General features: G+C 41.3%; 1 protein-coding gene and 2 long non-coding RNA genes across 3 annotated transcripts in view; 2 read left to right on the forward strand and 1 right to left on the reverse strand.

The window, feature by feature from the left end:
• Window positions 1-5,303, forward strand: part of LOC120737310 (prestalk protein-like) — a 60,300-nt gene extending 54,997 nt beyond the window's left edge. Inside the window, exons 23-29 of the mRNA XM_040037928.1 lie at window positions 101-145; window positions 234-372; window positions 472-575; window positions 2,714-2,758; window positions 2,847-2,985; window positions 3,085-3,188; window positions 5,135-5,303. Of these exons, the coding sequence (XP_039893862.1) occupies window positions 101-145; window positions 234-372; window positions 472-575; window positions 2,714-2,758; window positions 2,847-2,985; window positions 3,085-3,188; window positions 5,135-5,136 (578 nt within the window). The 3' untranslated portion in view covers window positions 5,137-5,303. The remainder of the gene's footprint in view (window positions 1-100; window positions 146-233; window positions 373-471; window positions 576-2,713; window positions 2,759-2,846; window positions 2,986-3,084; window positions 3,189-5,134) is intronic.
• A 1,763-nt stretch (window positions 5,304-7,066) lies between these two features.
• Window positions 7,067-11,028, reverse strand: LOC120737316. The gene is made up of 2 exons (XR_005696724.1): window positions 10,626-11,028; window positions 7,067-8,117 (listed from the first exon to the last, which is right to left on the reverse strand). It is a non-coding gene; the product is annotated as an uncharacterized LOC120737316 (long non-coding RNA).
• LOC120737317 lies at window positions 8,117-13,980 on the forward strand. Its single transcript, XR_005696725.1, has 2 exons — window positions 8,117-8,595; window positions 13,706-13,980. It is a non-coding gene; the product is annotated as an uncharacterized LOC120737317 (long non-coding RNA).
• Window positions 13,981-14,206: the final 226 nt, after the last annotated feature.

Here is a 14,206-nt window from a genome sequence, read left to right on the forward strand (position 1 = left end):
GGTTGCAAAAGAGTTCAAGTTGCGAATTAAATCATGAACTAATAATCAGTCTGCACATGAATTATTACACTTTCTAATGTGTTTTGTGTTTTTCTCTCAGTCCCGAGTGTAACATGTGAAGGATCTGAGGCAAACCTTCAGTGTGGTGAGGTTTTCTTTTTTGTAACTTTGTTGAATTTCATTTATTGAAATGTAAACATGGTTATTGTTTAATGCTATGATCTCTTCCTCAGAAAAAGGACAGGTTTTAGTCATCCACGGAGCTAATTATGGACGCCGTGACAAAACCACATGCTCTGATGGACGTCCGGCCTCTCAGCTCCAAAATGTCCAGTGCTCAAGTCAGACGAGCACCAGTGTTGTAGCTAAAAGGTACAGATTGACTGTCTTTGTTTAGTTTTACTTTTTCTTCTTTTACAACGTGCAGTGTGTAAAACCCTTTGCTGACTCACTTTCTATCTGCATTCAAAGCTGTAATGGGAAAAACAGCTGTACTATCTCAGCGAGCAACTCTGTATTTGGAGACCCCTGTGGTGGCACCTACAAGTACCTGGAGGTGGATTATACTTGTCAGTGTAAGTACCTTAAACCAGGGGTGTCCAGCTCCAAACCTCAAGGGCCGGTGTCCTGCAGGTTTTGGACATCACCCAGGGTCAACACACCCAGTGTAAGTGCCTTAAACAGTAATGTACATACAACTCCAAAATGATTCTGCTAGCGTCCAAAGCAGTCTCAGGGACCATCCTCGTTGATTTCACTGAGTGGGGTCAAACCTCTGTGTCTGAGGCTTTATAATGGACATTCACATCACGATAACCAATAGGACAGATTCTTTCTTATACTATTTTACTTTTTTACAAAGAGATTTTGGAGAATTCACAGCTAGTGCTTCTTGTTCAAAATGTCAGTGTATTGTGTTGACAAGCTGAAGTTGAACTTTGGGCTAAGTTACCCTTTGTATACCAAGGTAGTGCTGCAAAATCAAACTAAACTTTATTTGAACTTTAAAAGTTTAAAGATGAACAAACAAGAAACAAAAAATGTGGAAATGCAAAAAAAAAAAATGGCAATAAAAATATGGCATTGGACAGAAAAATAGATTTTAAACATGGATTCAAAGACTCAAATACAGATTACAGGACATGAAACAATTTAAAAAAAGATTAACTTCAATAGCTGATTTGAAGATTCACAAAAAAGTCGGGTTTTTTTTTCCTTTAGTGGATAGAGACGGTGTTGATAGACGTGAAAGCAGGATGAGAAAGAGGAGAAGAGATGCAAACCTGGGCCTACTGCTCTCCAGCCATACGGCATACGGTTGCCTGCTCACCCACTGAGCTAAACCGGCACAAGGTTTTTTTTTAATTAGTTGTTTTAATTTGCAAACAGAGGGTTAAGTGGGAATTAGACACCCCTGAGCAACAAGACATGGGTGCATGTAATTAACACAGCTGAGGACAACCAAACAGTAGCATATCAAAACCCAAATAAAGACATAACTAAAAAAGGCAATGAGCAACCAGTACTAAATCAAGGAGACATTGAAACATGAAAATAAATACTGAAAATGGACTTGAATGGAGAAATTAATGGAGAACAGAGTAAGGGAAGGTTATAAGAGTGTGGAGAAAAAGCAGAGAGGAAGGCAGCAAAACCTGAACTTCAAGATATTAAAGAAAAGTTTACTTTAAAGTAGAGATGGACCGATCCGATATTACGTATCGGTATCGGTCCGATACTGACCTAAATTACTGGATCGGATATCGGAGAGAAATAAAAAATGTAATCCGATCCATTAAATATTAAAAAAGCACCTCACAAAACTTGCGACACGGCGTAACTCGGCTCATAACCTTAGCACGTCGGAGCAGTGTGCTCACCTGATAGAGCGGCTGTGTGTATTTGGAGCCTCGCTACCAAACCAGCATTTCATCTCCGAGGAAGTGATCCCAGAGAGAAGTAAAGCAAGTGTGTAAGTTCATCTCTGAATGTTTGTAAAGCATTCCCGCGTTAAGCTTAACAACCGATATATGGAGCGACTGCCTCTTCTCTCTCCCTCCCTCTCCTGCTGCTACTTCAATCGTGAAACTGATCAATGATCAGCTGATCGCCTTTTCTGTCGCCAGTCAAACCTCTGTGACTGAGGCTTAATAATGGACATTTAGCCACTGAATCATGACATTTTACAGAACATCCTCTTTTTATTCTCGTTTTCTTTAAAAAACAAACAAACATCAATATAATGTGGAGCATTCGCAGCTAGGACTTAATCCGAAACATCTGTTTATTGTGTTGGCTTAAATACACCTTTGTTTTTAAGGAGGTTCTCCAAAATAAACTAGTTTTCTCTTTATATTTGTAGGGTCTTTAAGGGTATAAAATGCCTTGACATGACTGCTGATTTGGCAATATTTAAATAAAACTGAAATTAATTTTAAAAAGGTAAAAAATGAACCAAAAGGAAACTGGGGAACATGTGAGATGCAAAACATAAAATGACAGTAAAAATTAAAATGGACAGAGGAAAACAAAAATAATAAAATCATACTACGTTTCATATATATTATTCAACGACAGATTGCAGGATGCAGAAAAGATGAAACAGAAGGAAAAGGTTGCAAAAGAGTTCAAGTTGCGAATTAAATCATGAACTAATAATCAGTCTGCACATGAATTATTACACTTTCTAATGTGTTTTGTGTTTTTCTCTCAGTCCCGAGTGTAACATGTGAAGGATCTGAGGCAAACCTTCAGTGTGGTGAGGTTTTCTTTTTTGTAACTTTGTTGAATTTCATTTATTGAAATGTAAACATGGTTATTGTTTAATGCTATGATCTCTTCCTCAGAAAAAGGACAGGTTTTAGTCATCCACGGAGCTAATTATGGACGCCGTGACAAAACCACATGCTCTGATGGACGTCCGGCCTCTCAGCTCCAAAATGTCCAGTGCTCAAGTCAGACGAGCACCAGTGTTGTAGCTAAAAGGTACAGATTGACTGTCTTTGTTTAGTTTTACGTTTTTTTCTTTTACAACGTGCAGTGTGTAAAACCCTTTGCTGACTCACTTTCTATCTGCATTCAAAGCTGTAATGGGAAAAACAGCTGTACTATCTCAGCGAGCAACTCTGTATTTGGAGACCCCTGTGGTGGCACCTACAAGTACCTGGAGGTGGATTATACTTGTCAGTGTAAGTACCTTAAACCAGGGGTGTCCAGCTCCAAACCTCAAGGGCCGGTGTCCTGCAGGTTTTGGACATCACCCAGGGTTAACACACCCAGTGTAAGTGCCTTAAACAGTAATGTACATACAACTCCAAAATGATTCTGCTAGCGTCCAAAGCAGTCTCAGGGACCATCCTCGTTGATTTCACTGAGTGGGGTTAAACCTCTGTGTCTGAGGCTTTATAATGGACATTCACATCACGATAACCAATAGGACAGATTCTTTCTTATACTTTTTTACTTTTTTACAAAGAGATTTTGGAGAATTCATAGCTAGTGCTTCTTGTTCAAAATGTCAGTGTATTGTGTTGACAAGCTGAAGTTGAACTTTGGGCTAAGTTACCCTTTGTATACCAAGGTAGTGCTGCAAAATCAAACTAAACTTTATTTGAACTTTAAAAGTTTAAAGATGAACAAACAAGAAACAAAAAATGTGGAAATGCAAAAAAAAAAAAAATGGCAGTGTGCTCACGTGATAGAGCGGCTGTGTGTATTTGTAGTCTCGCTACCAAACCAGCATTTCATCTCTGATGAAGTGATCCCAGAGAGAAGTAAAGCAAGTGTGTAAGTTCATCTCTGAATGTTTGTAAAGCATTCCCACGTTAAGCTTAACAACCGATATATGGAGCGACTGCCTCTCCTGCTGCTACTTCAATCATGAAACTGATCAATGATCAGCTGATCGGCTTTTCTGTCGCGAGTCCGTCTCTCTTGTTTGTTTTTGGCCTCACTTTGCACCAGAAAGAGGAAACCAGCGGCTGAACAACAGCAGCATGTTTAACCTTGATAAGCTGTTGTTAGAATTTATTTAATATTACTTTCTACACCAGGATCTTTTTCTACGCAGCTGACGGCTGGTAACTGTGCAGGGGCGGATCTAGCAAAGTTTAGCCAGGGGGGCCGATAGGGCATGAACAGGGAAAAGGGGGCACAAAGACATACTTTTATTTCTTATTCTCATTAAAATGTCTAGCTTTTAATAAATAATTATCTGAATCTTACACCCAAAGTTTTAATCTTATGTAAAATATATAGAAGTCCATTACTGTATATAGTAACTGTTAAGTCTAATATACCCTAGTAAGCTATACTACTTTTGCCTTTGGGAAGGTACCATCTGTGCAGTCTGCAATTCTGTTGAAGAAAGATGTTGAATCTATTTAATTATTCTTGAAAAATAATTTATTTCTGTGCATTTTTTTTCCACATTGCATCAAATTAAAGTTGATTACGTCGATTAAGCATCATGAGGTGGAGGGTGGGGGGTGGTTCCCTATTTTTTTTGCTGGGAGTTTGCAACCCTATTAGTTAGGTTGCTTAATATTTCTGCTAAGTACTATTTAAAATACCAGAATAGGGAGGATGGAGCAGGTTTAAGTTTATTAGATTGATCAGTATTGCTGAATTATGAAATATTTTGTTGTATTTTTTTACATACAGGTATAACAGAATAGCTTTAGTGTTGTTGTTGTTTTAAACTTGAGTATGAACTTATACAAAATGCAGCAATATATTAAAAAAAACAGTTTTATTGATTAAAAACACTATATCGGATTCATATTGGTATCGGCAGATATCCAAATTTATGATATCGGAATCGGACTTAAAAAAGTGGTATCGTGCCATCTCTACTTTAAAGTAGAGCAGGAGATATACAAAATACAACTGACAATGAGGCACAAACACTTGGATGAGACAGAAGGAACATTCAGGGAGCTAGAAGAACTAAACATAAGTAAAATAAAATGAGTTAAGGTTTAGGTCTAGGCGTCAAAGTTTAAAAAAAAGAATACTCATCCATTGCATGTTCAAGTCAAAACAAGAAGCAAAATGTAAAAAAAGATATAAAGAACTGAAGCTTAATAAAAAAAAAAGTTCAAAAGCAACGTTAAATCTTTTGTTTCTTTTCTAGGAAAAAGATATATCATCAACACATCGTGTAACATCTGAATGTCACATCCCCTCTGTTGATGCCACTTCCACCAGCATGTCAAGCCTCGATGACATCACTGCTGGAACGTGTTAACAAATGTGATTTTATTGGAAACAAACACAAATAAACACACATCCTGAGCATCAAACAGTCTCACCTGTTTTTCTTTTTCATTTTATTTTCATATTTTGTTTGATTTATTGATGAAGATAAGAAAATGCAGTAAAGTCACACACGTAGTTGCCAGTCACATTCAAAAACACTTGTACATCTAGACGGTATACACAATCAAAATACTGTCAGCATGACAAAGAAAAACAGACTCAAAGGATATCACATGGATAACATACAGCTCCATTAGATTCCCTGTTTTTATTCCCATCAAATTTCTTACAGAATCGCTTGGATAGTGAAGGTACTGTTGTGTCTGTCTTGATGCCACAGTTCAGTCCACAGTTTCAATATCTGACTGCTTTTAAAGTACTCCGGTATTTTTTTGTTAGTTAAGCCACTTAGCACTGATCTATGTATTATTCAAGCATAAAAATGCTCCTAATAGCACAGTCTTACAGACGTAAATAGTAATTTTGTACCAACGAGGTGATTCCTAAAGACCTATTAGCTGAAATATGCCACGTGTCTTAAAAAAAACTATGCAAAATCACATGTTTCAACAAAAAAGAGGAGGCAGGGTGGAAGGGTGGCTGTCGAGAAGCCATTCCTAAGGAAGGGAAACTACTTGAAAAGGCTTGAAAAGACAGTTTACACAAAAAACAACAAAAAATGTTGTATGTATGGAGGAGGTCAGGAGAGAGGTACAACAATGAGTGCTTACAGCCATCTGTAAAACACAGGAGAGGTAGAGATGAAGCCTACTTAAAGAGAAAGCCTGCTTATGAGGCTGTGCTGAAGAAAGCTTCATGTGTATGGAGGGTGAAGAACCTTTCTCTTTTTAGTATAGGCTTTAAGTTATCATTACTTTCACCACAACAGGTTCATTTTCTTTAATTATATTATTGTATGACTAGCATGAAGCATTTACAAGAATAAAGTATAACTAGAAAGCGAAAATTTCTGAAGAAATTTTAAGTGTGCCTATGCCGCCGCTAATCAGTATAGTTTGCCATTCAAACGGCTACAGAGAGCAAAACTCAGCAGAGCAGCCATTCTCCACCATGAACTATGATAAAACCAAACACCGCTCACGCCTCACAGATGACAGCTTACGGTTTTGTGTAAAGATGAGGTGACTTCGTACAGCCCCGATTTGTAGACGCTGTGCGCAGAGGTTCATAAGCAGACCCGACAATGTTTGCATGAACACGCTTTGAAGCATTACGTTATGGACCACTTTTCACACATAGTTGCTGTACCCAAACAGCTGGCTGTAGCTTTTCATCTCACAGCCCAACACATACAAAAAAACAAAAAGCAGAGAGAGCACAGACTTTACACCTGAGAGGCGTGATTGCAGATGCCCCTGAGGTGGGTCCACCTCCTCTGCAGCGGCACTGCAGACCACGCCCTGCCACACACATCAAACACGTAAAATAAATATTTATGCACTTTTGCATTCACTTTTTGTTTTTTGTTATTTTTACACAGTGTTCTGAATGATTAACAATGGTCTACAGCCAATCTTGTGTATTATTTTACAAACTTTGGTTGTAAGATTCAGATAACTATTTAATAAAAGCTAAATATTTTATATGAGAGTAAGAAAGAAAAGTATATCTTTGTGTCCCCCTCTCCCTGTTAATGCCCTACCTGGCCCCAGGTAGTTCAATTCAACCAGGCGTTCAATTTGTGGCTCGGACCATGCCGTTTATTCAGATGCTGGGGCAAACACCACTCCAACTCTGGTAATATCCATTTTAAAGTTAGTGCTTAGCATCTCTTGTTGCTTCTTTACAAGCTCACTTTGTCGGGCTCTGTTAAGCGCTTTCTCTAGCGTTAGTTCTGGATCCATTTGTAGCTGTTCTGACAATCGTTTGTCTTTCAGACCCACGACAAATCTGTCTCGCACCATTTCATCATGCAAAGTCCCGTATCCACAATGTTCTGCCAGACAATGCAGTGCAGTATGGAAGTTGTCAACTGACTCACCCGTTTCTTGTTGGCGCTGGTTAAACTTCGCTCGCTCAAATATGATGTTTCTTCGGGCTACGAAGTGAGCATCCAACCTCCTTTTAACGGTCTCATAATCGCTCGCCTCATACCAATATTTCCTCTGCCTCCTCGCCCATAGTGTAGATAACGGCGTTCACTTGATTTTCGTCCGCTTGCGTCTCCAATCCAGATTTCCGCGATGCGAAATCTGTCAAAACGCTTTATCCATTTGGTCCAGTCGTCGGACCTAAAAGTGAACTTCTCCGGTGGGGTGACTTGAAACTGACTCATGACGCCACGTCTCTTTTCGCGCAGCTCCTCTCTGGCCGACCTTTAACCTGGCACCGACGCTGAAACCTTACACTTATGCCCAACTAACGTTTCCAGTTGTCTTCTGACACCATGTTCCGTTATTTGAGGTTATGGATGTTATTTGACTGGAGGCATAACTCACAGAAAAACGAGACGCGCCATTACTCCAATGAGTGTCCTTTATTATTTTTCATCCCCCCCACAACAACAACCCAGCAGAAACGTTCCTACCGTTTAACATTTACCTGATACTACAAGTAACAGTGCGCATAGCTGTATAGAAACTCCGTTGTGCTAGCTAGCACGCAGTACGAATTATCGTTAGCCACCACCGGTCGATCGGCGGCGAGCGATCGGGGGTGAAAGGAGAGACGCCTCACTAAAAGGGTGTTTTTTAGCGAAGGGTCGCTAGCCGGCGCTAGGTAGCAAGCCGGCGGCTAGCTAGCCGGCTAGCAGCCAACATCGTGAGAAATCTCTTGCTAATATGGGATGTTTTGACAAAACGAGCAGATATTTGACGTTTACACACCTACATTCTCACCTGAAAACCGGTCGATCGGCGGCCGCCTCGCATGTTTCTTTCCCCACATATGAGGGGAAAAAGACACATACCGGTGGCTAGCTAGCTCCGCGTTAGCCACCACCAAACAACTCAATTTTTCCTCATCGACCAGCATCATTGGCCCATATAAATGAAAAATAAGTCCAGCTAAGACAAAGACTGTTTGCGGAGCTATCGGGGATGAAAGGAGTTAGAGACGCCTCACTGAAAGCCAAGCCTGGGTGCTTTTGAGTGAAGCGGCGCTAGCCGGCTAGCTAGCCGTGCTAGCTAGCCAACATCGTGAAAAATCTGTTGCCAATATGGGATGTTTTGACAAAACGAGCAGATATTTGACGTTTACACACCTACATTCTCGCCTGAAAATATCTTAAAAGTTTACTTTGTGACCTAGAAACACGAATAAGAGGAATATATTAAACCAAGTGGCAGCCGCCATTGTTTGACTCTGGGATATGGAGTTTGCAAAGTTTCACTTTCAACTCCCATTCATTTGAATGGGCAAAAACTTGCATTAAAATATTCATATTTAAAAAACTATAGAAGTAATAAACACCAAAAGTCATAGCACACCATTCCTGATCCAGCCGCACAAAATGATATAACATATATGAAGCTTGTGTCAAAACTGTGGGATGAGTTACGCGCGAAAATTTCAGGCTGAAAAAGGAAAATAATAACTAGAAAGCGAAAATTTCTGAAGAAATTTTAAGTGTGCCTATGCCGCCGCTAATCAGTATAGTTTGCCATTCAAACGGCTACAGAGAGCAAAACTCAGCAGAGCAGCCATTCTCCACCATGAACTATGATAAAACCAAACACCGCTCGCGCCTCACAGATGACAGCTTACGGTTTTGTGTAAAGATGAGGTGACTTCGTACAGCCCCGATTTGTAGACGCTGTGCGCAGAGGTTCATAAGCAGACCCGACAATGTTTGCATGAACACGCTTTGAAGCATTACGTTATGGACCACTTTTCACACATAGTTGCTGTACCCACACAGCTGGCTGTAGCTTTTCATCTCGCAGCCCGACACATACAAAAAAGCAAAAAGCAAAGAGAGAGCACAGACTTTACACCTGAGAGGCGTGATTGCAGATGCCCCTGAGGTGGGTCCACCTCTCCTGCAGCGGCACTGCAGACCACGCCCTGCCACACACATCAAACACGTAAAATAAATATTTATGCACTTTTGCATTCACTTTTTGTTTTTTGTTATTTTTACACAGTGTTCTGAATGATTAACAATGGTCTACAGCAGGGGTGTCAAACTCAAATACACAGTGGGCCAAAATTCAAAACTGGAACAAAGTCGCGGGCTAACATTAATATTTATTGAAAAAAAAAAAATCTTCCCCCAGATATAAGAATGAATCTTTTCTTATGGACTCAAACACGTTTTGCTGGAAAACTGAATATGGAACAAGCAAAGCTTAATACTAAACAATATATATATTAGCTGTATAATACCAGTAGGCCAGCTCTAATAGTAATTTGGTATGGCTTCGCGGGCCAAATGTAATTAGGCTGCGGGCCAAATTTGGCCCACGGGCCAGAGTTTGACACCTATGGTCTACAGCCAGTCTTGTGTATTATTTTACAAACTTTGGTTGTAAGATTCAGATAACTATTTAATAAAAGCTAAATATTTTATATGAGAGTAAAAAAGAAAAGTATATCTTTGTGTTCCCCTCTCCCTGTTAATGCCCTACCTGGCCCCAGGCAGTTCAATTCAACCAGGAGTTCAATTTGTGGCTCGGACCGTGCTATGATGTTTCTTCGGGCTACGAAGTGAGCATCCAACCTCCTTTTAACGGTCTCATAATCGCTTGCCTCTTCGGGAGTCAGGTGCAGGGATACCAATATTTCCTCTGCCTCCTCGCCCATAGTGTAGATAAGGGCGTTCACTTGATTTTCGTCCGCTTGCGGGGTGACTTGAAACTGACTCATGACGTCTCTTTTCGCGCAGCTCCTCTCTGGCCGACCTTTAACCTGGCACCGACGCCGAAACCTTACACTTATGCCCAACTAACGTTTCCAGTTGTCTTCTGACACCATGTTCCGTTATTTGAGGTTATGGATGTTATTTGACTGGAGGCATAACTGACAGACACACGAGACGCGCCATTACTCCAATGAGTGTCCTGTATTATTTTTCATCCCCCCCCACAACAACAACCCATCAGAAACGTTCCTACCGTTTAACATTTAGCTGATACTACAAGTAACAGCGCCCACAGCTGTATAGAAACTCCGTTGTGCTAGCTAGCACGCAGTACGAGTTATCGTTAGCCACCACCGGTCGATCGGCGGTGAGCGATCGTGGGTGAAAGGAGAGACGCCTTACTGAAAGGGTGTTTTTTAGCGAAGGGTCGCTAGCCGGCAGCTAGCTAGCCGGCTAGCAGCAACATCGTGAGAAATCTCTTGCTAATATGGGATGTTTTGACAAAACGAGCAGATATTTAACGTTTACACACCTACATTCTCACCTGAAAATATCTTAAAAGTTTACTTTGTGACCTAGAAACACGAATAAGAGGAATATATTAAACGCAGTGGCAGCCGCCATTGTTTGACTCTGGGATATGGAGTTTGCACCAAGCATACACCCTTGCCGTTACCGTAACTATTCAATGCTTCGCGCAACCTTAAGAATTCCAATGGTTCCTGAAAGCACCGACGCTGTGCGCGCCGTTGATATTGTCGTCATTACGGTAATCCAAATACTCCCGACATACCACTAGAGTGAGCCAGCACACCACAAATTAAGTTTCCCTTAAGTTTCATTTTCCTCCCCATTCATTCCAATGGGCAAAAACTTGCATTAAAATATTCATATTTAAAAAACTATAGAAGTAATAAACACCAAAAGTCACAGCACACCATTCCTGATCCAGCCGCACAAAATGATATAACATATATGAAGCTTGTGTCAAAACTGTGGGATGAGTTACGCGCGAAAATTTCAGGCTGAAAAAGGAAAATAATAACTAGAAAGCGAAAATTTCTGAAGAAATTTTAAGTGTGCCTATGCCGCCGCTAATCAGTGTAGTTTGCCATTCAAGCGGCTACAGAGAGCAAAACTCAGCAGAGCAGCCATTCTCCACCATGAACTATGATAAAACCAAACACCGCTCGCGCCTCACAGATGACAGCTTACAGTTTTGTGTAAAGATGAGGTGACTTCGTACAGCCCCAATTTGTAGACGCTGTGCGCAGAAGTTCATAAGCAGACCCGACAATGTTTGCATGAACACGCTTTGAAGCATTACGTTATGGACCACTTTTCACACATAGTTGCTGTACCCACACAGCCAGCTGTAGCTTTTCATCTCATAGCCCGACACATACACACAAAAAAAAAAAAAAGCAGAGAGAGCACAGACTTTACACCTGAGAGGCGTGATTGCAGATGCCGCTGAGGTGGGTCCACCTCCCCTGCAGCGGCACTGCAGACCACGCCCTGCCACACACATCAAACACGTAAAATAAATATTTATGCACTTTTCATTCACTTTTTGTTTTTTGTTATTTTTACACAGTGTTCTGAATGATTAACAATGGTCTACAGCCAATCTTGTGTATTATTATACAAACTTTGGTTGTAAGATTCAGATAACTATTTAATAAAAGCTAAATATTTTATATGAGAGTAAGAAAGAAAAGTATATCTTTGTCTCATACTCTCATCAGACAATACATGAACCTCTCAATAAACAAAATATATGCTCGGCTTAAATGACAAACCGCTATTTTAAACAGTGGAACACTTATTTTTAAACAAAACCAATGCAGTTCGCCACTGACAGTGCTTACCTTTGCACATCACAGTAAACACTGAACCAAGATGGCGCCCACGCGAATGAGAAATCTGAACTACGGTGTCCTGCAGAGGACAAATGGTCAAAATTGCTAAAATTTACAACATATATGCAGCTCAACAGCGACACCTTGTGACTTATTCCAGTCACTACCTTACATATACATAACGTCTTACCTGACATTCAGTTCACCGGACACTCATACTGAATCACCAGCCCATATAAATGAAAAATAAGTCCAGCAGCCAACCAAGAGTCATCACGAAAGACTAGGGGTGACACGACAGCGTGAGCGGGCCTGGGTGTCAGCCAGCCCAGCCTGGGTGTCAGCCAGCCCGACCTGGGTGGCAGCCAAGCCGCGCTAGCCAGCTAGCCGGCTAGCTGCCATGCGGCGGTGAAACGAGAGTGTGAGCCGGCCTGGGTATCAGTCAGCCCGGCCTAGGTGTCAGCCAAGCCGCCCTAGCCAGCTAGCTGCCATGTGGCGCTAGCAGTAACATCGTGAGAGATATGGGACTTCTTGATAAAATATGGGACTTCTTGATAAAACGAGCAGATATTTGAAGTTTACACCCCTACATTCTCGCCTGAAAATAGGGGAGGCTGTCATAAAGTTCAAAATCAGTAACTTAGCGCGCACAGCTGTATAGAAACTCCGTCGTGCTAGCTAGCACGCAGTACAGTTATTGTAACTGTCAGCACAACGAAAATAAACTACACCTAAACTCGGTTTATATCTGACCCAAATAGAGTGCAGTTAATAACGTCTTACCTGAAATTCAGTTCACCAGCCGCCTGCTTCTCCTGCATTGGGTTTCCCTTATCCACGATTGAGCTCCGCGTTAGCCACCACCGGTCGATCGGTGTTTCTTTCCCCGCATACGAGGGGAAGAGACATATACCGGTGGCTAACGCGGAGCTAGCTAGCCACCGGTATATGAACAACTCAGTTATTTTTTCCACATCGACCAGCATCATCGGCCCATATAAACGAAAAATAAGTCCAGCTAAGACAAAGACTGTTTGCGGAGCGATCGGGGGTGAAAGGAGTTAGAGACGCCTCACTGAAAGCCAAGCCTGGGTGCTTTTGAGCGAAGCGGCGCTAGCTAGCTGAGCTAGCTAGCCGGCTAGCCGGCCGGCCGAACTAGCTAGCCGGCTAGCAGCAACATCGTGAGAAATCTCTTGCTAATATGGGATGTTTTGACAAAACGAGCAGATATTTGACGTTTACACACCTACATTCTCACCTGAAAACCGGTCGATCGGCGGCCGCCTCACATGTTTCTTTCCCCACATATGAGGGGAAAGAGACACATACCGGTGGCTAGCTAGCTCCGCGTTAGCCACCACCAAACAACTCAGTTAGTTTTTCCTCATCGACCAGCATCATCGGCCCATATAAACGAAAAATAAGTCCAGCTAAGACAAAGACTGTTTGCGGAGCTATCGGGGATGAAAGGAGTTAGAGACGCCTCACTGAAAGCCAAGCCTGGGTGCTTTTGAGTGAAGCGGCGCTAGCCGGCTAGCTAGCCGCGCTAGCTAGCCAACATCGTGAAAAATCTGTTGCCAATATGGGATGTTTTGACAAAACGAGCAGATATTTGACGTTTACACACCTACATTCTCACCTGAAAATATCTTAAAAGTTTACTTTGTGACCTAGAAACACAAATAAGAGGAATATATTAAACCAAGTGGCAGCCGCCATTGTTTGACTGGTAGAGGCGTGCTTTGAATTGTGGGATATGCAGTTTTCCACCAAGCATACACCCTTGCCGTTACCGTAACTATTCAATGCTTTGCGCAACCTTAAGAATTCCAATGGTTCCTGAAAGCACCGACGCTGTGCGCGCCGTTGATATTGTCGTCATTATGGTAATCCAAATACGGGGACATACCACTAGAGTGAGCCAACACACCACAAATTAAGTGAGTGAGCAAACACACCACAAAGTAAGTAAAGTTTCACTTTCGTTCGTTCCCATTCATTTGAATGGGCAAAAACTTGCATTAAAATATTCATATTTAAAAAACTATAGAAGTAATAAACACCAAAAGTCATAGCACACCATTCCTGATCCAGCCGCACAAAATGATATAACATATATGAAGCTTGTGTCAAAACTGTGGGATGAGTTACGCGCGGAAATTTCAGGCTGAAAAAGGAAAATAATAATAATAATAATAATAAGAATAATAAATCCGAGCAATAGTAATAAGTGTGCCTTTTGGCATAGGCACACTTAATAAAT

The sequence above is a fragment of the Simochromis diagramma genome, unplaced genomic scaffold (genome assembly GCF_900408965.1).
Source record: "Simochromis diagramma unplaced genomic scaffold, fSimDia1.1 OVJJ01000061.1, whole genome shotgun sequence".
Lineage (NCBI taxonomy): Eukaryota > Metazoa > Chordata > Actinopteri > Cichliformes > Cichlidae > Simochromis > Simochromis diagramma.